The 24,503-nt window shown below is 44.5% G+C and overlaps 1 protein-coding gene across 2 annotated transcripts in view; it reads left to right on the forward strand.

Moving 5' to 3' along the window:
* The first annotated feature begins 14,535 nt into the window (after positions 1-14,535).
* Positions 14,536-24,503, forward strand: part of LOC147628444 (IAA-amino acid hydrolase ILR1-like 3) — a 45,630-nt gene continuing 35,662 nt past the window's right edge. For both annotated transcript variants that reach the window (XM_086813591.1, XM_086813592.1), the window contains exon 1: positions 14,536-14,932. In XM_086813591.1, coding sequence (XP_086669717.1) covers positions 14,549-14,932 — 384 coding nt within the window. In that variant the 5' untranslated portion in view covers positions 14,536-14,548. The remainder of the gene's footprint in view (positions 14,933-24,503) is intronic.

Genomic DNA, 24,503 nt, shown 5'->3' on the forward strand with positions numbered 1-24,503 from the left:
TTTATTCCTCTTGTCTTCAAACTCCTTTGCCTGCTGGTGTAGTCCATTTTTCTTTATTTGTGCTTAGTTCTCATATGTCTCCTTTTCTATTTAAAGAACTCCAATTCTTTCTAATATTTAGACGTAACCCTCATTTAGGGCTATCTCCATCTTAAATGCCCATCTACACTCTTGTTTTTCCCTCTCAAACTGCCAAGTGACTTTCCTTATCCTATAAGTTGGCGTATAAGTAATTCTCACCCTTCGATATCAAAATTTCTCTTCTAACACAGCCTCTAACAATACATTTTCCTCTCTATGAGGAAAAGCATCCATCTTCTATATTAATTCCTTACGTGGATGCAAGATTACTGCTCTTGCTTCTCTTAATGCCACTTTGCCTATTAACTTTTCTTGTTCTAGCTCATCATGCAGCTCCCTAAACTCATTCACACTATAGATCTTGACTTCCCCATTCTCAATAGTACTTCCTATTTCTTCTAAAACTCCCTCTTTATTCAACTCCCCTAATCATTTTTCTATAATATGCTTTTCTATCTCTCCTCTAAGACATACTAATACGGCCCTTCAATTTTGGTCCACTATGTACCGTTTTGCATGGCTTTTGCTACCTACTCTCTTCACTAAACTTATTGCTCTCTAAGGCTTTAACTTCTTGCATTTTATTCTTCTCACCGCAACTGCTAAATAGACTTATGACATCCTTCTTAAATACTAACATGCCACTCTCACTATCCCCCCCTCTTTTAACTAGGCCAAACGAAACTCCTTTTAATTAAAGCATAGGTCTTTCCATAACTTGGATGTCCTACTAAAGGGGTGTCATGTGCTTTGAGAGGATCTTCTTTCTAATTTTCTCGTTGTGAAGAATGCATAGCCTTCTATGACAAAACATGCATCCACATCCTCTAAGGTAAAGTCTTCAGTTTTGGATCCCTACTATTAGAGTTTAGAGCTTTCATAATTGGATGAAAAAAAGGATCTTGATTAAGAAGACCCATAACTTGTTCTAGAAGAGGATTAGAGGGCATAGAGATACTAAAACTTTGACGACTAAGAGAACCATCTAAAACATTTTCCTTACTAGGATGGAATTCGATTTCAAATTAAAACTCTTGAATTAGTTCGTTCCTCTTATGCCTCATGTTAAGAATAGGCTGAGAGAAGATCCATTTTAATTAGTAGTTAACTAAAATCTACATCCTAGCAAGTAATGCCTTAAGACCTAAAGTGCATGAACCATAGTCAAGAGCTCCAAATCATGTGCAAGGTAATTCTTCTCATGTGGCCAATTTCAAGACTCATATGTAACTAGATAGCCTTGCTGTATCAAGATATCACCAACAAAACTAGATGGCCTTATTGCATCAAGACATCACTAATGGCCATACCAATAGCATCGGTCTCACCACCTAAGATGATTCATTGATGTTCGAAACCTTTAGTATAGTTCATAAGCAAGTATCAACTTTAGCTTCTCAACACTACTTTGACATTCTGGCAAAAACCATTGGATAATGGTAGCTCTTTCTTGAGTTGAGAAGTAAGCTGTGTGGGTATCTTAGCATAGTCTTTTACAACGGTTCAGCACCATCCTGTTAATCCTGAGAAGCTTTGAATATCCTTGGTTGATGACTTGGGAGTAGGCCAATCTTAACAGGATCCGAAGTCAACCCTTCCCTTAAAACTATATGCCCAAGATACTCAAATTTGTTTTTGAAGAAGGTAAATCTACTCTTTCTTGCATGCAACTTAGGCTACCTTTGAGTGTTTATAACCTTCCTCACATAAATCTCATAATTTTGTTCATCCTTAATTATAATACACCAAGATATCATTAAAGAACACGAACATAAAATCATCTAACTGTTCTCAAAAGATATTAGACATCAATCAATTAAAAGTAGGTAGAGCATTAGTTAACCCAAAAGGCATCACCGTGACCATAGTGGAAACTAGAAAATTAGTTTTTGGAATATCTTGCTCTTTAATCTTCATTTGATAGTACCCAAATTTCAAATCTATTTTAGTAAAGTACTAGGCATCATGTAACCTATCAAAAAACTCATTCAATAGTAGGAATATGATAGTTGTTCTTGACGGTGCATTGGTTTAAGACCTTTGTTATCCACGCATAGCCTTAAGGTGTAAGCTCTTTTCTTCTAAAAGAGAACGGGTGATCCCCAAGGTGAGACATTGGGTTAAATCAACATTTGATTAACTAATCAAGGGAGCTTCTCCTTTAGCTTAATTGCCTTTGGGACTGACATCTTATAAGCTCTCTTAGCTGGTTTTGAGAGCCAAGCTCTAGCTCTATCTCACGAGCAACCCTACAAGGTGGAAATTCTACAAGCTCCTCTGGAAATAGGTCTACATACTCACAAAGCCATTCGGTTTCCCATTTTGGAGACTTGTCTCATTAGCTTTATTCAGCTTCACACCATACAAGGCTAATCCTTTTCGAAGACCTTTGACTAAACAGGCAACTTTAATCTATCTACCCTTAATACCAAGCATTTCATACATTTAGGAGAGATGAATGAATGCAAAATGCTTGAATATTAAGCATTTTCAGACATTGAGGAGAGATGAATGAATGTAAACTGTTTGAATACCAAGCATTTTTAGACATTAAGGAGAGACGAATAAATGCAAACTTGTGCCTGGAATCAATCAAAAGAAAAACTTGTACCTTTGAGAGTGGCTAGAATCTCAATGATAGAATATTGTCTATTTGGCCCTTGAGATTCTACAATTGTTGTGCATGAACATGGGCCTCTTCTTCTTCTTGATCTTCTAGAATGACTATATGAGCTACACTCCCGCTAGCCTGTTTGCAACAACTGATTTATCATAAAAGGGGGAGGCAAAGTAAAGGGTCTCCCACACTCATAAGTCTTGTGATTCTTATCAAAACACTTATAGCATTGATTCTTCTCCTTGGCATTTTGAAGAAGTTTAGAAGTAAGATTTGAAAAGGAGGGAGGGGTACTTTATGTCTCAAACCAAGGGGCCTTGAAACCTTGGCCAGCATCCGGTTCTCCACTCCTGGGAGGAGGAAGTGGATCCTTTCTACTCAAAGAGTAATGCTAGTTTGAGTCTTGACTTGCCCCAACACAAGCCTACCTTGGCTCTGCATGGCTTCTTCTTTGGCCTTAGCTTGGACTACATTTACAATGGAGGTAGAAGGCTTCTATTTCATAATTAAGTGGTAGTGATGAGCCTTAATTGATGCACCTTAGTCAAGGGAGGTGTATACTTTGAAAGTTGAATAAAATCTAAATGGTATACCCAACAGAGGTCTACTTCTTCTTTGACATTAGAGAAAAGCATCCATCTTCTTTAACCTAAAGTTGACAAGGCAATATCTTTCTTTAAGAATGGCCTTTATTTAATCCAAGGTAAGATTATTTTCATTAATGAGTTGGGTTTGACATAGACTTCCACCATGTCTTGGCCAGTCCACACAACTTTAGGCAACAAGCCATGATTAACGTACTATTTTCATTATAGCCACCCATGGCAAGATAATCTTCCATGGAGTCACAATCCATTTGCCTAGGGTCTCTCCTATGTTGGAGCCTTCACCTCAGAATGTCCCAGGTTGGGCACACCATGCAAGAGATCTCATAGGTCATCATGTATGACACCTTGGACAACTCCACTAGTTTGGCGAGGCATGATTTTGAAAAAAATGAGAGTACAAAAGTCTTTAGCACCACAACTATGGACATCTTTCATCCTCCTTAGCTTAGGCATGTGTAACCCTAAACCTTAAGACTATAATTGGTATTAGAGCTGTCATTAGTCTCTCTCTAAACAATGGATTTAGATAGAAGTAATTCTATTTTTAAGAAGCTAACTTTCCAAGTTGGAAGAAAAAGGTTTTGTCTACTTCTCATACATGATGGTGTTAGAACATGGTGAGCAACACCAAGGAGAAACCTGAAGGCATTCAAGGTGCAGCTTGGTAAGATAAAAACGGCAAGACATTGGCACAGATTAGCCTTGGTCTTGTCAATAGTCTCATTCATCATGTCAACTTTGACAAAACCACCAATGCGGTGTGGGACAATCTTGAGCATCTATTCTAGAAGAAGATTAACAATTAAAAAGTGTTTCTTAAGCAAAAGTATTTTAAAAATGAAAGAATGTGACACATTGCAAGAGCACCTTAGCAGCACAGGTTCCCTCCTCCATCAACCAGTTGCTTTCAAACCAATGTTGATGAAGATGACAAGAAAGCAATACTCTACTCCAACTTGGAAGAGATGGAAAAGTATAAGGAGGTGTTGTCTTCACTTCGAAGGTCTAGAGAGATGCCATATGAAGACATGGTGGCTATCCTTATTGATGAGGATCATTGACTTCAAGAGCAAGATTCTATCAGTCACACACATAGAGAGGGGCTACATGTCCAAAATGAAGGGTAAACCCAAGGGAAAAGCAATCAAGTACCCATTTTGCAAGAAGCTGGAACACACCGAAGAGAGATGCTACAAGGGATGGCAAAAGAGCAGGAGAAGAATAATGCCAACCTAGTAGATCAAGAGTTTGGTGATGCTCTAGAGAAGATGAAAACCTTTTCTTTAGTACCTTAAAAAGCTTTCACTACCACATTCTTTGATCTATCTCTCTTTGAGGTGGATGACTGATGGGATTTTTGAAGAATCTTTATGTGTAAGTCAAGGGTTCTCTGCTCAGGATGTCTGAATAAAATAATCCCTATGTGAGTTTTCTCTCTTCATGTTTGTAATGCCTTCTTTTACAAAAGGTTCCATTTGTATCCTATTCATGTTTTGAGTCATGGGGGGTGGGGTAGTGTGCTGAAGAATCTTATGTGTGGTCAGGCTCCATTTACAAACTAAACTATGATTTGTTGTATTACGTTAAGTATGGCCATTGTGATATTTTGCATCAGATGGTGCCAAATGAGCCCAAATCATGTTAAGTATGAAGGCTATTCCTCATAACACCACCCTAACTCTGAAGGGGAGATTTTTGGAAAATTCAATGTTCATGTGTTTGAACACCTCTTAGTAGAGGTGAATATGTGTAAGAGTGTGAACATGAGCTTATAGCCATTAGTGTGTTTCTGTGTGTAGGCAGTGGATTCATTGGTTTACACGACTTGAGCTTCTCTCTCATGCTTTGTTATTATCCACTCATGACATCCTTTCCATTTTACCCCTTAAAAAACTTACACCCATGCTTACCATTTGTTTGACTATATGGTTCTATTGCCAATCCTAATAACTTGCTACTCCTCCCAACTTCTATTTTCGCACAGTAATTGAAACCTTACTAACTTCAATATATTAAACTTAACTCCCTTAATCACAATTGTGAAATTAACTCTTAGCTAAGTGCAATTGTATTTGGGGACATAATGTAGACATAGAAATGGATGGGCCTAGTAGACCACCTTAGGCCTTGCCCATGCTTTTCTACATAATGCAGCCACCTCACAATAAGTGATGCCATTGGAAGAAAAATTGGTAAGGAGGAACATGATTGAATAGCAAAGAGTCATCATCCATGCTTTTTGTTGAGGAAGACTGTGCTGATCTTGTAGAAATGATAATTTTATTTTATGTATCTAACCTTTATGAATGACCATAAGCTATTTTACCCCTCCTTTTATTGTAATCCTATTGAGGAAGACTGTGCTGATCTTGTAGAAATGATAATTTTATTTCATGTATCTAACACTTATGAATGACCATAAGCTATTTTATGTTGGAATTAGGGTTGCAGGAATGCACACACAACTTCAAGAAGATGAGGAAGCTTGAGCACAACACAGTAGTGTATTATGAGTGCCAAAAATGAAAGATAACAAGCCCTAGAAGATAATGGGCGTATATACAATGCACGGGGGAAAAAACCTCCTAGTGAGGGAAAAAGTGCCCCGGCGGTCCTAAGTGTGTTCACACACATCACTACTATAATATGGTAACAAATCCCCCCTGGAGTGATGCGGTGAACAAGAGCTAGCACTCATGTATAGGGAAGTGTCTAGCTATGTGGACGAATCCACAAAAGGGAGTACGCCCAAAGCTTTGCGAAAAGCTTCGAACTTCTCACGAGGCAGAGCCTTTGTGAAAAGGTCTGCAAGGTTATCCTGTGTTGGCACATAAGCCAAACTGATCTCTCCTGCAGAGAGTCTCTCCCTGACATAATGGTAGTGCACCTCAATGTGCTTCGTACGAGCATGGAACACTGGGTTCCGCGCAACTGCCAATGCGCTCTGACTGTCAGTGAAGATGGTGGTGGCAGATGGCTGCCCAACACCCAAATCAGCCATAAGGCGTCTGAGCCACACACACTCAACCGTAGCTGTGAAAGCTGCCCTGTACTCAGCTTCACAACTAGAAGTGGCCACAGTAGGCTGCTTCTTGCTCAACCATGATATGCATGAGCTTCCAAGCATGAAGCAAAAACCACTCGTGGACACGCGTGTGTCATAACAACCAGCCCAGTCAGAATCTGAAAAAACATGTAAATCTGGCGGCAATGATCCCCCCTTGGGATAAAACAACCCAAGATGCCGAGTACCACTCAAATAGCGAAAGATACGCTTCACTGCCTGCCAATGCTTAATGCCTGGGCTATGCATAAATCTGCTCACCTGTGAGACTGCAAACTGAATGTCTGGCCTCGTAATGCATACATAAATGAGGCAACCAACAGCTGTCTGATAGAGTGTGACATCAAAGTGATCTCCAGCATCATGAAGACTCAACTTCAAACCTGTCTCCATTGGAGTAGCAATAGGCTTGCAGTCTTCAAGGCCAAATCTCCGCAACAATGTTTCAATATACTTTGTCTGACACAAAGCAATACCTCCATCACACTGCTTAAATTGTATCCCCAAATAATGATGCAAATGCCCCAAATCTGACATCTCAAAAGAGGCATTCAAATCAGTTTTAAAATCAGCAATATGACTCTCATTTGGTCCTGTGAGCAGCATGTCATCGACATAGAGAGCAATGATTAGATGTACACCATCCATACGTTTAACATACAAAGTGCTTTCTGTTGGACTATTCTGAAACCCATGTGCAGTCAAATATGCATGTATTTTTTCATACCAAGCTCGTGGAGCTTGCTTTAAACCATATAAAGCCTTTTTTAACCTGCACACTTTGTTTTCCTGCCCTCTTTGAACAAAACCACGAGGCTGCGATACATACACCTCCTCATGCAAATCTCCATTTAAGAACGCAGTCTTTATGTCCAGCTGATGTACATTCCAACCATTATGAGCTGCTAATGCACAGATGCTACGAACAGTGGTCATACGACATGTGGGAGCAAAAGTCTCATCAAAATCAATGCCCTTCTCTTGAGCATAACCTTTTGCAACAAGCCTAGCCTTATGGCGATCCACTGTGCCATCAGGCTTACGCTTCAATTTGTATACCCACTTAGTGCCAATGGCCTTCTTGCCAGGGGGCAAGTCACATAAAGACCATGTACCATTCTTCATAATAGCATCGTATTCTGCTTGCATAGCAGCCATCCAATTTTCTGAACTTTGTGCCTCATCAAATGAAACAGGCTCACTTTCATCGCACATACTAGAAACAGCCAATGCATAACAATCTGACGCATAAGAGGCACCATGAGAGCCAGAACGAGTGCGACTAGACAAAGGGGCATCCAACTTGCTGTCACGCAAAGTCTGCACCAGCCATCTAGGCATGTTCCTAGAGCCCTCAATCTCTTGTCTCTCATCCTCAAGTGCATCATGCACATCTGCATCAGATATAGGCTGATCTGTGCCATCATTTAAAACCTGCATAGGCTGAAAAACTGCCTCATGAGGTATTGCACTTGACTGTGCACCACTGAAAAGAGGCAACAATGTATCATAGACATCACGTGAGCTGATATCTGTCTCCTTAGTACATGAAACCAAGGGCTGAACTGCATCTTCCACAAATACAACATCACGGCTAACCAAAATGCGCTTTGTCTGTGGATGATACAAACGATAGCCTTTGCTCTCAGCACTATATCCAACAAAAATACATTTGACAGCTTTGTCATCCAATTTTCTGCGATGTTGCACAGGCACTAATGCATATGCCAGGCAACCAAAAACACGTAAATGGCCAACAGATGGCTTGCGGCTATGCCAAGCCTCATATGGAGTGACAACCTGTAATGCTTTGGTGGGACACCTGTTTAGTACATAAGTGGCACACATGACAGCCTCAAGCCAAAAACCATGTGGTAGACTTTGACTCTTAACCATACATCTTGCCATTTCCATGAGAGACCTGTTTTTTCTCTCAGCCACACCATTTTGCTGTGGTGTATACGGCACTGTACATTGGTGTTTTATCCCACGCTCAGCCAGAAATGCATTAAATTCTGAAGACATATACTCCCCCCCTCGATCTGAACGGAGGGTGCCCATCTTACTTTCTGACACATTTTCAGCCATAACCAAAAACTGTTTGAAGCACAAAAACACTTCGGACTTTGCCTTCAAAGGATATACCCATGCATGCCTGGTAAAATCATCAATGAAAGTCACGAAGTAAAGGTAGTTTCCAAATGATGGAGTTTGCATGGGACCACAAACATCATTGTGAACAAGCTGCAATCTGCGTTCAGCTCTCACTGATCCATCTTTGGGAAAGGAAGCACGCTGCATTTTACCCAATATGCAGCCCTCACAAACATGCTTGACAGGTGCCTCAAGCTTACGCAAAGAAGACACCATTTCAGATTTCTGCAGGCGCAGCAAACTTGCAAAATTCAGATGACCAAAACGTGCATGCCACAGTTTTGCATTTGAAATAGCCTGCGTATCCATAATAGCACATGCTGAATCCTCTACACATTTGCCATCCATATTGAGCTTATACAGCCCTCGACATAGTGAACCAGATGCTACAATGATGTCACCACAAGAGAGATCATGAACAGTACATCTGTCATCCACAAATTTTACAACCAAACCTGTTTTGGCAAATGCGGAGACTGACAGCAGATTCTTTTTGATCCCTGGCACATACAATGCATCAAAAAGTGTAAAGGTGTTGCAATTTGCAACATTCAGCACAATCTGTCCAACTCCTTTAACGGGATAAGAGGAGTTATTGGCACAAGTGACAGTATTCCCTGTGGGAGCAGACTCAAGGAAAGTGAATAAACTGCGCTGCGAGGTGATATGCTTAGTGGCACCACTGTCAAAGTACCATACATCTGAATCTACTGCAGACATACATGTGTCATGCAAAGATGGGTCATAACTGCACTGCGCATTGAATGCCCATTCTGTATCTTGAACAACATTAGCAGATTCATTGTTAGAAGGAGAGGCATCTGCAACAGCCATACCAGCCTCTTTCTTCTTAGCCTCTTTCGCAGCCAGCTTAGGACACGCTTTGATGACATGATCATTTCCCTTACAGTACTTGCAAAATGTCTTCTGTTTGTCACCCTTCTTCTCATCTTTGTCTTCCTTCTTTGGTTGCGCAGCATTTGCAGATTTCTGCTTACTAGAAGAAAAGCCAGCTTTACCTTTCCCGCTTCTCTGACTAGCAACGAAAGCTTGATCTGCGACACGCATAATATTCCTGTTTTGCCTTGACTGGTCTTCTTGCAGCAAAACAGAAACTAACTCCTCAAATGATAAGGCATTGGGATTGCCTTTCATCATCAAGCGAAGAGTGGAAGCAAAACCCTGAGAAGAATCTGGTAGACCATTCAAAACAGTCTGCACAAGTGAACTGTCTGACAGGATTTCATCTGCAGAAATGAGCTGCTCTTTGAAATCCTTGATCTTTGTCAAAAAGCTATCCATAGAATCACCTTCATTCATATGATCACTCTCCAACTGTTTTCGGAGGTAAGCAACACGAGCCTCATTTCTTGCCTGATACAATGTGGCAAGTACATCCCAAGCATCCTTAGAAGTCCTGCAGGAGCGAATATGTGGGATAATGGTACGTTTGACAGACAGCGCAATCAAGGCATGAGCCTGCGCATCTCTACCATCCCAACGAATCTGCTCTGCTGAAAGTGGTGGTTCTCGAACAGCTGCTACAGCACTTGTGCCTGCACCATCATCAACAGTACCTGTTTCTGATGTGTTTGCAGCATTCCCAGCCACAATAGGACGTGCATCAATACCCTGCACAATGTTCCATAACCCCTTTTCTACCAATACATGTCACCTCATATATGCCCACAATGGATAGTTGGTGCCATCCAACTTATCCTCAGCAGCCAACATGCGGAATACATCATTGTTGTCAGCCATGGCCAATGACTGTACTACTAGATGTAAATGCTGTCTGTAAGAGGTAAACCTGTATAAAATCGACCTGTGCTATATAGCACAGCCCAAAACAGACGAATGGGCACCTGTCCTGCAGATTTTAATCTTGACAGAAAATCTGCACAGTAGGACGATTTTGCCTGCGCAGTACTTGGAATGCAAAAACGGAGGGCGAAATGACTTCAGATCAAAATTCTGAAACGAACACGCCCTACGGGCTCTCCCACGGCATATACTAACCTGCAGACGCTCGTGAAACCTCGTCGCAATCGGAGGAGATGAAGCGGCAGGTGCCGGTGATGCTGCCCGGGAGGAGGAAGCCTGCTCTGATACCAATTGTTGGAATTAGGGTTGCAGGAATGCACACACAACTTCAAGAAGATGAGGAAGCTTGAGCACAACACAGTAGTGTATTATGAGTGCCAAAAATGAAAGATAACAAGCCCTAGAAGATAATGGGCGTATATACAATGCACGGGGGAAAAAACCTCCTAGTGAGGGAAAAAGTGCCCCGGCGGTCCTAAGTGTGTTCACACACATCACTACTATAATATGGTAACATTTTACCCCTCCTTTTACTGCAATCCTATTGTAGAATAACCACCAAAATATAGATAATGAAGAATGCCAATCAATGCATGGTATACTCATGCATGCAAATAATTTCCTCAGCAAATTTCAAGAATACATGGAGTTTGTAAAGACCTAGCACAACTTTGTAACATGTGCCAGGTTGTACCATCCTCACCCAACACAAAGCATCATTCTTTGAAAGCAACTACATTACATTGAAAGATAAAACAAAAACCTAAGTTACTCTAAAAAACAAAAAGTAGAAAAGAACCCTTATTTAAATTTAACACAATAGTACCAATTACATCTCCTAAGTGCATGGTAATCTAGAAAAGAACCCTTGTTTAAATTTAGCACAATAATACCAATTACATCTCCTAAATACATGGTAATTAGAAAGTCTCCCTTTTGTCATCATACATATATCTAAGTTTTTGACTAAATCATGCATGCATCTTTGCCTATGTTTTTTTCAAAAGTGACCCCAAGTCTACCTAGCTATAATCCATGTATCTAAGGTGGAAGATTCTTGAATCTTCTTCACATTACTTGATTAGCAATTTAAGATGCATCTTTATCTATGCTTTTCCCAACATTACCTCTAGCTATAACCCATGTATGAAAGAAAGAAGATTCTTGAATCTTCTTCACATTACTTGGAAGTGTAGGAGAGCATTGGTAATAGGAATTTAAGATGCACAGAAAGTGTAGTAGAGGGTTGGCAATATGATTAAGGTTCTCAATATCTCAATAAGAATTAATACAATGTTCTAAGATGTACCATCATGAATAGACTTTAAGTTATATTATGCATAATGTTTTAAAAATACTATAATATAAAGCTTTTGATTTCGTATGGGTTAAAAAGGCTAGGAAACCACTCATTATAATTGTCTTCAAATGACATTTGTTAATGATGAAAATAAAGAATTTTTTTCACACAAAATGATGAACTACATGCTATGCATAAAGGGGTACAATCTGTAGACTTCTGACATTGACCCAAAGCATAGGTTTTGTTTATTCAAAAAGATACCTTGACTTTTATTTAACTTGTTTATTAAAGAAAGATACCTTGACTTTTATTCATCTTGATGGAAAAAAATATTATTATTATTATTTTAAGCTTAATGAAAACTTTAGTATTATTATTTCAAGCTTGATGAAAACTTTAATATTTTTTATTCACAAAATGCATCTCAACTTTAGTATTATTCACAAAATGTATCTTGACTTTTACTCTTCTTTACATGATTTTGCACAACATTTGAGTGGATTCGTGATCCTTTTGTACAAGTACTTCTTAGCTAATTTTAAGGCACATGTAGAAGATGCATAATAAGTGCTAGGCTCGAATGTTCACACTAACATTTACATTAATTTTATAAATTCCAATATATAGATATAATAATACTTTGGAAATAATGTGAGGCCACATGGTGATCCATGGCCTCCTCCATTTCCATTCCTTTTGTACAAGCACTTTTTAGCTATGTAGAAGATGCACGATAAAGAGAAGCCACATGGTGATCCATGGCATCGTCAATCCCATTCCTATTTCTTAGCTAATTTTTAAGCACATGTAAAAGATACAGCACATGTGGTGATCCATGACCTCCTCCATTTCCACTCCCACTTATTAGCCAATTTTAAAGCACACGCAGAAGACGCACAATAAGTACTAAGCCCAAATGTGCGCGCGCGCGCGCGCACACACACACACACACACACACGATATATATATAGTTAGGGTGTGTGTGTGTGTGCACATTTAGGCTTAGTACTTATTGTGCATCACACACACACACACACACACACACACACACACACACTATATATATATATATATATATATATATATATATATATATATATATATATATATATATATATATATATATATATCCATGATAGCATGAATTGTATCATTGATGTAAGCTTCTTGTTTTTAAAATAATGATTTTGGAAAATTTGAAAAAATCATGGTCATCATAGATTATGATCTTTTGGCTCTTTTATAGTGCACACATCTAAGGGACAAAAGGTTCACATACTTTTGGCATTTTCTAATTATATGTTAAACATTCAATATAGTGAAGACCTCAAAAGGTGGAAAGAGTGTGTTCTTTCTAGTCATGGTAAATCAAGAACTTTTGAACACATGTTGTTACTCAAGGTGATCCATAACTTACTTTGATGTTGGAGTTAGTGTTGAAGGCTTGAATAAGTGAACTAAGCTCGAAGAGGGGGCTTCTCACCCTTGTGGGATCTCTCATGATCCATCATCAATTTATTTTCTACCTTTTAAATAATCATGTTAGAATAATATAATATAGTCACACGTATGACCAATTGATACCTAGCTAGGTGAAGTTTATGTTGATTGTTTGGCGCTAGCTCATGAAAAATATGAGCTAGGCTAGACTTAATGATTTCTCTTTTGGCTAATGTCCAATGGAGAACAATATGGGTCCCAAATTTTCTTTGGCATTAATTAATTAGTTGATAGAAGAGAACCTTAAGAGTAGGGCATTTTAATAACTTTTGGGAAACGTATATGATGTGACGTGTGACAAGAAAAAAATAAATTGTGTGGTGTGCGAAAAAAATCAAAGTTTGAAGATGTCTCTAGATTCTTCTTGACCGCCTCAAAACGTGAATAAAAGCCATGAATAAGGGAAGAGCATTTGAGGATGTGCCCTCTAACGTGAGAGAGAGAGAGAGTGTTCTATAGAGACGAGCAACAAGTCCTTTTTTTTCGCTCGAACACAAGAGAGACATGCGAGGGAGAAGTGCCCGAGAGATGCGTCGTCTTGTTCTTAGACTAAGGTTAATGTACTAATATATTAGTGCCTTGGGCACTAATAATTAGTGCCTTGGGCACTAATATATTAATTGACAACCCGCATAAATATGTGAATATATTTCACATGAAATATTTATTAATTGAAGGTTCCAAGTGGCTGAGAAGCTAACACGTGGTAGGAGGAGGAGCAATGTTGAAATTTTCAGAGGAGAAGCTAACACGCTTGGGTAAAGATTTACGCCCCCTGGGAAAAGATTGAACGCACATACCATTGCAGTTACTTTATGTGTATAAAAACACATAAATTGAACGCGATATATATGCCATTCCAAACAATGCCGCAACATCGCACGGGTCCTGTATCTATTCCATCTATCAATTGAATGTTCCAAGTAAGTGGCGGAGAAGCTAACAGATGGTAGGAGGAAGAGCCATAATTTTGAAATTTTCAGATGAGAAGCTAACACGCTTAGGTGCACGCTTGAGAAAAGATTCACGCTTAGAAAAAAATTGAACGCACATACCATTGCAAATACTTTGTGTATAAAAACACATAAATTAAACGCCATATATATGCCATTTCAAACAATGGCACAGCATTGAGAGAGTCCCCTACTAGTATTAACAATGACGTGTGGATATGGGTAAACAACATTTTTGTTGCTCTCTCTCTCTCTCTCTGGTGTTGCCCAAGAGGAGATGTTAGTTAAGCCAAGTGGGCAGCTGTTTTGTCTCTAGTTTCATTGGTCTCTCTCGCGCGCGCGCGCACACTCTCTCTCTCTGTGTCTGGTGAAAGCTCAATCCATTCATGAGCCTGTGTTACGTTTTTTTCATCTCTCGTGTGTTTTTTGTATCACAGCTGAGCCATGGGCGCCTTTCCTGATGAGGTTTTGTGGGTGATTATATACTTGCTTTTCTTGCTGGTGTTCCTTCCATTAGCATCAGCTCCCTCCTTAGACCTGTGCCCTGCTGTAGATCATGAATCTTCCTGCCTTGCTAAGGAGCTTCTCGCAGCTGCCCACGAAGAGGAAACCATAGCCTGGCTCAAATCTGTCAGAAGGCGAATTCACGAGAACCCGGAGCTCAAGTTTGAAGAGTTTGACACCAGCCAGCTGATCAGAGAGGAGCTGCAGAAGTTGGGCATTCCTTATGAATGGCCTTTGGCAACCACAGGGGTTGTAGCTACCATTGGTTCTGGCAAAGACCCTGTTGTAGCCCTCCGTGCTGATATGGATGCTCTGCCCATGGATGTAAGCCTTCTTTTTTCTTTTCTATCTGGGTTGAATAGATGCAAAACCTTCATTTTGTATGTGGGATATCCATAGCTTTGACATGGTATGGATGTTAGTCTTCATTTTTATATGTGGGATGTATACATCAAGCAATTGGTTTTTTAATTTTCATTTGAGAGAGAGAGAGAGAGAGAGAGAGAGAGAGAGAGAGAGAGAAAGAGAAATGAAATGTTATATTAACGTCTTCAAAAGGCCAAAGTGACCTATGAGACCAACGTTACAACCATGTGACATCCGATACACTGTCTGGAAAAGAAAAGAAAGAACTGAAGGTAAGTATCTAGCCCCACAATACATCAGTAGGGGGCATCTGGAAGCAGCAACTAGGGAGAGTGGGAAGCTAATGCTACTAGTCAAAATGGGGTACATGAGTACATGGATACATGAATACATGAATATGGGGGAGTACAAAAGTGACAGTGAGTACAACAGTATATGGCTGGAGTCGTAATCATCCTAGGAGCTCTAGCATGGGTCTCTGCCGGATGGCCTGGATATCTGCCATAGTGAGATGCCTGGTCGGGCGAGCCTGATGCCTCGCAATGATGCTCTGAATCCTCCGGTCTAGGCACCGTCTCCGATGTGAGGATCCGCGAACCCTCGGGCGTCTAGATCTGCCCAGCTGGATAGCTCTCTCAACTAGAGTCCCACGGGGTGCCCGCTGCTGGGCTGTCGGTTGTGTGTCCTCTCGGGTAGTCCCTCTAAAGAAGTCAGTAATCTGTCTCATGGATTGAGGTGTGCCATTGGGCAGATCCGCACCTCCTCACATCAGTTAGAGACAGAGACATGCAGATTTAGAGGCATACCTCCAGGGGACAGGATTTGTCAGATTTGTTGGATAGAGCCAGAGACGGAGGAGCACTACATCTGTTGCTGCACAGCATATTATGAGATCCGAGGGCGCTACCATTGCCTTTTTAGAGCGGGATTTGGACCACTGGCTAGAGTCATCGACTATTGTGATCAGCGATGCTTGGGTTTTTATCTCCTGGAGATCCGCAGGCTCAGAGAGTCCATTATCAGGAGCAGACGCCCGACTGGCAGGGAATCCTAATGTGCATCTCTTGTTCTACTAGGAGATGCAACAATTACAACAAAGGAGGTTGGGGGTGAGGCTGTGTTGACAGCAGTTACCACTTGAGAACTGCTGGTTTGGGTTTGCGAAATTTTGGATGAGGGATGAGGGCTTTTCTAGCATGAAAGATGGCCTATTTGGGATGAGTGAATGTGGCTTTGACATGCCATAGATATAAGCCTTCATTTTGTATGTGGGGTATCCGTAGCTTTGACACGGTATGGCTGTTTGTCTTCATTTTTGTATGTGGGTAAATCCTCTCCTCTGTGGGTCTCCGTATGAGCTCCTTGGCTCTGAAGACGCACTCAACTCTAGTTGTCTCCAATTCGAGGCGGTGGGATGAAACCCGCATTTGGCCAATCGCAATCCGCATGGCATGGGGCATGTGAACACTCGAGAGCATGTCAAGCATATTAGTTTATTTCCTGAAGTTGAAGACAATTTGTGAACGTCTTCAAAGGACCCAAAGGGCCTATGGGAACGTCTCACCAGTTGAGAGTGGAGACAGCTAGATATAGGTTGAGAGAGAGAGAGAGAGAGAGAGAGAGAGAGAGAGAGAGAGATATTAACGTCTACGAGAGGCCAAAGTCGGCCTATGAGACAAAAATAATACAACTGTGTTCTTCCGGTCATCAGAAGAAAAGAAAGAAAAGAAAAAGTGTGCATGTGTCTGGATACAATTGTGAATCATCATGGATCGGTGGAGCCCATATACAAACAATATAAGGGGGGGTGGGGATGTGGATGGAGTGCTAAGGCAAGATGCATCTCTATATGCTGAAGGGGTAGTACAAGCATGCTATGCAGATCTATGTCTAACTCCATCCAGTGCCATAAGAGGGATATAAGATATCATACATCGCCGATGCTGAGGCTGTGAATGGCGTGAACATGTACCCTGAGTTTGAGTGAAAGCGAGCTAGCCTCTCCTGTGTCTCTACATTGTGTCTCATTCGGATAGCTGCTATCTCTCGGTGACGGAGTCGGGGTGCTCTATGTCCAGTCTGTCTAGGTCTCCTCCTGGCTCTCAATTCCTTTGCTCTCTGTGCGGTCACCCCATGTGGTACTTTAGCTGGCACTGGCATAGCTCTCTGGAAGAAATCTGTGAGTTGGGACTGTCTCCCACCCCTAGTGGGAGCGGGTGTCTGGAGGAGTCTCTCTCGAGAACTATGAAGCTCTAGTAGTAGTCTGCCAAGTTGTCGTTGGTCCGAGGCCTCCATCAACTGATGTAGTGAAGAGTGCTCCTCAAACAATCCTGCATATCTATCTATGACCCCCTGGTGGGCTCTACATCTACATACAAAGTGATCCTCAGTCTCCACCTCCTCGCGGCACAATTTGCATATCCGCTCAGCTCTGGGAACCCGTGCCGCTCTCCCAGCCTCTCTCTCTAGCTGATGTGATGAGACTCGTAGTTGTCCAATAGTAACGCGAGAGCTATGTGGCATGTATACATCCATGTACCGCGGTCGATGTATAAACCCATCCCTTGAGATGCTCATAAAGTGAGTCTATGAGACCAAAAGTGATACAATAGTGTCCATGTAATATCATCATGGTACAAAAGAAAACAAACACTAGAGCTATGAGTTGGGAATGTCAAATCCGAGCCATATGATATAAAGTGGAGCCATCATTATAAATTTTTTTTTTCCGAGAAAAGATCCTTTCATTAGCTAAAAAAAACGCCCGCTGGGCGACAAAAAAACTCTCGTGCTCATAAGAAGGCAGAGCAGAGATCCAATCAAGGCAGCTAGGGAGACTCTCCCTAGGTGCAAAAAGGTACAAAGATCAGTACAAATAACTGAGAGCTATATCATACAATAGGAGGGGGGAAAAGCCAAACAGGTGGCCTGTAATGCCAGCGGGGGGTACCCGCGTGTAGTGTATAGAAGGGGCCGTTGCGCCAAGTGGTGTGGAAGGCCTGGCGCCGCACGATCGCCGCATCCGCATCCGAGTCGCCCCGGATGCGGTCATACTGTCCTCGCAGGGTGTGGATCAGCTCGTGCTTAATCCCCCGAACAGTCTCTGCTGGTGGCTCCAGTCTCTCCTCAAAGGCCCTGAAACACCGGGCTCTCCAGGTGAACCAGATGGTGAGGCTGCTGAGGAGCTCCCATCGTAAATCCCTCTCCTGTGTCCAGACGGCGGACGAGAAATCCGGTGAAGGAACAAGGCAAGGCTGGCCCCTAATGAATCTGATGGCCTGGCTGTCCTGCTCTGTCTCGTATCCCAGAGCAGGCCCTGACAATGTCGACTAAGCAGCGGCACCCCACGTATACATGCCCTCTGGAGAGAGGGGGGCCAAAATGCGCAGCATCCTCAGCCAAATCTGCTGCGCCTGTGGACAGTCCCATAGGCAGTGTCTCTGTATCTCCAATAGGTGGCCGCATCGGGAACAGGCCGTTGGAAGACCACTGTAGACAAGCCAGGTGCCAACTGCAGAGCCCCTGTGGGCAACCAGCCACTGAAAAGTCGAGATCCTGCGTGCCTGTCGACTAGCCTAGAGCCTGGCCCAAAAATCCTCCAAGAACTCCTGTGAGAGTCCTTGTAGCCGCCAATGCTCCGGTGCGGCTGGAGAGACCATCCTCCTCGTAGTCAAAATATGCCTCCCCAACCGAACAGTGTACTGGAAAAAGGTAATCTCTGTGGCCTTGAGGGACGCATAAGGATCATGCCACTCGTACTCGCCAGGGTCCCGATGGAGCTGGGCCAAGGGGCGCGCAGCATATGCCCAAATGCGCCGATCAGAGTCCACATCTGCAGGGTCTAGATCAATATGCCACTTCCGGGAAGCGGCGGCCACTACCCGTATCCTCTGAAAGATGCACTCTGCAACCAAAGGCAACTCGGCCTCCACTCTCTGAAGTCTGCCCTCATCCTGGATCTCATAGTAGAGGCATCTACCATCCTCAGTGCAAGCTCTGACAGCAATCAGGATCTCCATCTGTGTAAAGGCTCCCATCCACCGTGGGGCCGCTGGCTCGAAAGGCGTGAACCACTCCTCAGTGAGTGCCTCCTGAATGTCATCCCTCATAATCAGCCCCCCTCTGAAGTGACTCAGCCTCTCCACCTGGACCTCCGCTGGGAGACTGCAGAAGGCCTGCCAGTCTCCAAAACTCCGTGCTGGGCCTGTCGCCAATGGTCCCCAGGCTAGACGAGCCCGAGAACCCAGCATATGACCCTGCTCACTGCGTACTGCGGGGCTCCAGATGAGCGGCTGTCTGGCCTGCTCCTCAGCACAAGTAGGAGGTCTCTGAGAAAGCCCCGGTCGTCGCAGCAACTCCCAAGCTCGCAGGATGCTCAAGGCAAATCTGTCCTCCCATCCCCTACTGAGGCCTGTCCTCCTCATCTCTATGAAGATCCATCATATCTTTGGTGCCCAAGTGCCCCCTGCTGGAGGAGCCCTAGCCTGCAGTCGTTGAAAAAGAAGCTCCTTCCAAGGCTCAGCGCGGCCTGGAAGCTGCCCCCGAACAATAAGCTTCCCCAATAAGGCTCTACTCTGATCAACTGGATCTAAAATGCCCAAGCTCCCCTGGGCCAGCGGAAGAGTAATAACTGCCCAAGCAACCTTAGCCCGGGCCGGCTGACCGTCCCGCCCAGACCAAAGAAAGTCTTGATTAGCCTCTGTACCTGGCTGATGCAAGAGTTCGAGAAGATCCAGCAAGACGTGATGTACCACATGGTCGCTAAAAGCATTTGATTTGTCACCACCACCCTCCCAGCCAAGGATAGCCGAGCTGTACTCCAATACAAAAGCTTCTTCTAAATGCTCAGAAGAAGCGGGGCGATCTGCTGCTCAGGTGACAAATCAAGTCCAATCTGGCATCCCAAATACCGCACTACTGTGCCAGGAGGAATCCATCTAAAACATGGGGCTGGGCTCCATGCTGGAGTGGGAGCGCTACTGATCCAAAAGGCCATTGTCTTGCGCCAATTGATTGATGCTTCCGAAGTTGCACCAAAAACCTGTAGCGACTGCTCTGCCCTCTGAAGATTGGCCTCCTGGCCATGCAAAAATAATCTCGTGTCATCAGCAAACTCAGAATCGAGCAGGTCCTCACCCCGGACTGGGAACTGGAGTCCTCTCAAACCAACCTCCTCTGCTGTCAGATACATGCTCATAGCCTCAGCAAAGAAGAGAAAAAGAAACGGGGCGAGAGGGCACTCCTGACGGACTGATCGGTCAACTCAAAACTCGGCCCCCGTCCTCCTACCATCAGCACCTGGCTACGAGCTGTGGAATATAGAGCCGCCACCCCTCTAATCCAGACCGGCTCAAAACCCAGGCGAAGCATAGTGCCCTCTAGGAAACTGTTAAAAGTCGTATCTCATGTGGAAACGAGTTGTAACAAAGGGCATAAGTTATTATTTAACTTATGCTACATGAGTCGGCCATTTCCATTGTGAGGGTATATATACCCATGCCCACCCATTGTAATATCCATCTATTCATTGCTAATCAAGTTCAAGCGTTGTTCGCCAACCCCTCTCTCTCTCTCTCTGTGCGTCAACTTCTCTCTCTCTCTTCGTGTATTCAAACTTCCGCATGCTCGATTCTGACATGGTATCAGAGCTGAGTGCTCGTTGATTCTTGGGCACACGGTGGAGTTGGAGAAGGTGGCTGCTGCAGCACAGAGGAGCCAACGATGACCTGGACGTCATGCGGCGGTGATGGCGAGGGCGGAAGGGTCATCCAAAGGGAACGGGTCCAGTGCAGGGGCGCCGGAAGGAGCGACGCAGGAGCAGGCAGTGGGGTGCAAAGCTTGCGGGAGGGCGGAGGTGGAGAACGGGTGCAACAGGGAAGGGCGAATCCAGGGGGCATTGGCGTGGTACCCGGATTCGAGTGGTGGCCCATCAAAGCCTACCGCCCCTGCCCGGCCTTCGTCCAATCGGGCGGCCGTTACAGGCGGTTATCCAGAATGCATATTGGCCCTGGTTTGTGCAGGTTGGGTAGCAGGGGAGCTCTCAAGTAGGCAAGTGTCCTAAAGCTGCATGTATCCGGCCAAAGCCTGGACGAGATCCTCTTCGGGCGCAGAGGAGCCGTTGTTATAAGTGCGGAAAGGGAGGGCATTTGGCTCGGGATTGCAAATCCAAAGCTAAAGCTCAAGGCTCGACGAATGACAAAGGCAAAGGCAAAGCTGACGAGGATGACAGTGACAGTGATTCTACTAGGGATGCTACGGCGTCTGCCGGTGTGGCGAGGACTACACTGGCACATGCTCCAGCATTCTAGCTTGGTGGATGGATGCTACCACATGCTTCAGCCAGAGAGAGGCATGTGAGTGGCAGAGAGGGGCAGTCTGTGCTCCTGTTTTGGTGATTTGGACCCGTGTGTCGGAGTTCAAGGCACATGCATCTGGCATGGAACAGCTTGACAAATCTATGGACGTGATGTGTTCGTAGTTCATTGGTAGCAGACTATGGATGGGATGAGTTCCTAGTTCATTGTCAGAGAATTTTGGGCGTCATGTGTCGATAGTTCAATGTTCAGGAGATCTTTTGGACGTGTGTGTACTCAGTTCAACGAATGGGGGATCATGAATGTGGAGTTGTCTGCAATTCATTATTCTATGTGGCAGCTGAAGCTCAAGATGGCATTCCTTGAGGAGACAGGTTGTTTGGTGCATTTTCCGAGGTGTATTCGGTATCCGGCCAGTACTGAGGTGTCCATGGTTGCATCTGTTTCTTCATCTATGTCCACTGTGAGCTACAGAGAGGGTGTTAAAAGTCGTATCTCATGTGGAAACGAGTTGTAACAAAGGGCATAAGTTATTATTTAACTTATGCTACATGAGTCGGCCATTTCCATTGTGAGGGTATATATACCCATGCCCACCCATTGTAATATCCATCTATTCATTGCTAATCAAGTTCAAGCGTTGTTCGCCAACCCCTCTCTCTCTCTCTCTGCGTCAACTTCTCTCTCTCTCTTCGTGTATTCAAACTTCCGCATGCTCGATTCTGACAAACCCCAATTGACTCTATCGTATGCCTTCTCAAAATCGAGAAGCATAACGACCAGGTCCTCGCCGAGAAATCTAGCTCGGGCCGTCGCCTCCCAGAAGGTGAAAATGTTGTCAAGGATACTGTGCTCCTTGACGAATCCTGTCTGGGTAGAATGAATCAACTCCCCAAGGAAGGGCTGGATCCTCAAACTCAAGGCCTTGGCCAGGACCTTGTAGACAGTATTGAGGATCGTAATAGGTCTCCACTGCCGAATATCATCAGACACTCCCTCTCCCTTGGGGATAAGAAAGATCAAGCCCTCTGAAAAGCTATGTGGCATCACCCTTGTGTCCAAAACATACTGAAAGCCCCTGCGGAGGCCTGGCCCCAAAATGTCCCAATAGCGCATAAAAAAGGCAGGCGTCAATCCATCCTCCCCAGGGCAACTATGGCGCGGAAGGACCCTCAAAGCCTCAACAAGCTCATCCTCTGAAAGAGGCTCACCCAGAATTGTGCGCATACGATCTGTGACCCTCTGCACATGGGCCCACACAGTCTGTCTGCAAGCATCACGTGCCTCCGTGGCTAGCTCCGTTGAGAGCAGGTCTCTATAGAACTAGTGGCAATGGCTCTAATCTCCCCGAGCTCAGTGGTGCCTAACGAGCCGTTCTGTCTCCTGAGCTGGTGTACACCTGCTCGAGCATGGCGGGGTCCGGTAATCTCAAAGAACTCCCTAGTCACTCTATCACCAAGTTGCGTCCACTGTGAGGCCTGGCGATGATAGTAGAACTCATGTCTCTGCTCCTCTGCCTCTCTAACCTCCTGGCGTGCCTGGCTCAGCTGGGACGCCACCCACTCACATGTAGGCTGCTGCTCCTGAAGGCGCTGGAGCGAAGCAAGGCTACATCTCAAGCGGCGCTCCCGCTCTTGTGTCTCTCCTAGCCGTGTCAAGGCTACAGCGTGCAAAAAAGAGCTGAGCTTGATGAGTCCCTGGGCACACTGGCCTGCTGCATCCAGGTCAGAGCTCTGGCTATCATGCCATATCCTCTCAATGTCCTCAGAGAGACTGGAATCTGTAAGTATCCTCTCTGGGATCCTCAACTGCAAGCTGGTCTCCCGTGTCCCCTCCTCAAGTGTCAAAATAACTGGCGCATGCTCTGAAAAAGAAGTGCCAGCGAGAATGCCAACGGAGCTCCCACGCTCCCTGAACTTGTCGCCCACATAGAAGCGATCAATCCGTGATAGATTAGTCCCTCCTTGCCGGCGATCCGACCGAGAAAAACTAAGACTGTCCTGAGAGCGGGAGAAAGCCTCATGCTGCCATGCATCAGTGATCCACAGTGTCATGCAAAATCGCTCCCAAGCTGCAAGCTCCGTGCCGTGCACTGTAACATGACTGCCTCCCACCCTATCGGCCGGGTCCTCAAGCATGTTGAAGTCTCCTCCGACACACCAATGTGCGACCTCGGGCAATGCATCTGTAACAAGGGTCCAGAACTCTGCTCTGGCACTAGCATGGTTGGGCGCATAGACATTGAGCACGCCAAAGAGCTCATTGTGCATCCTCAGAGTAACATACTGTGCTCTACCAGGCACAATGACCCCGCGATCCACAATGGCCTGCCGCCATACATCCGCAATGACCATACATACTCCTTCCCTACCCACCCAAGGGGCCAAACCCTGCAGACCAAAATGTGTCCCATCTACCAGGCATCACGGAACCATATCTCCGAATCCTGCTCTCACTCAAATGGTGCTCCTGCATCATCAGAATATCAATACTGCCCCCAACCAGGCATCTCTGAAGCTCCTGCCTCAAGCAACCACGATAGCGTACATAGTGTGCGCCGCCAAGGCCCTGTACATTCCATGAGATGATCCTCATGGATGACCTGCTGAGGTGGAGGCTGTCTCAGCCATACGGCGGGCCTTCGCAAGCGGCTTGGATGGAGAATAGTCCCCATCTGAGCGGCTATGAATCTGCCCACCCGGTGTGCTGCTTGAATCTCGGATCAGGCGCCAGTGGCTGTGTCCCATGGCGACTGCCTCCCGCTTAGAGAGAGCAACCTCGTGTATACATACATATCCAGGGTCGCGTGCTAGGTCTGCCACTATGCGAACCACCAAGTGGCGAACCCCGGAGGCATCCGCACTCCCGGAATCAAAGAAGTGAGCTAGCTCCCAGAGTCGGCCTATCACGTCTGTCACCTCCAGATCGCTCACATGGTGAGAAAACTCAACTGCTTGAGTCTTCAGTATGCTAAGAGCGAGATCCAGAGTCCACTCCCGGTCGCTAGTGCCACAGAGAGGGAAGGAGAAGGCCACCGCTGAATCAAGTGCCTCCTCCCCTCGGGCCGGAGGTATCACCACATGAACTCTGATGGGTGCTGGCTCATGGGGGCCCTCCGCTCCAAAAAGCCGTGTGAAGGAGTAGTCAAAAGCCTTCGAGCGCTGTCTAGTGTCGAGCCTACTCAGCCGACTGCGGATAGAGGATATCCGTGAAGC

The sequence above is a fragment of the Cibotium barometz genome, chromosome 19 (assembly GCF_041138505.1).
Source record: "Cibotium barometz isolate CiBa-2024 chromosome 19, ASM4113850v1, whole genome shotgun sequence".
NCBI lineage: Eukaryota > Viridiplantae > Streptophyta > Polypodiopsida > Cyatheales > Cibotiaceae > Cibotium > Cibotium barometz.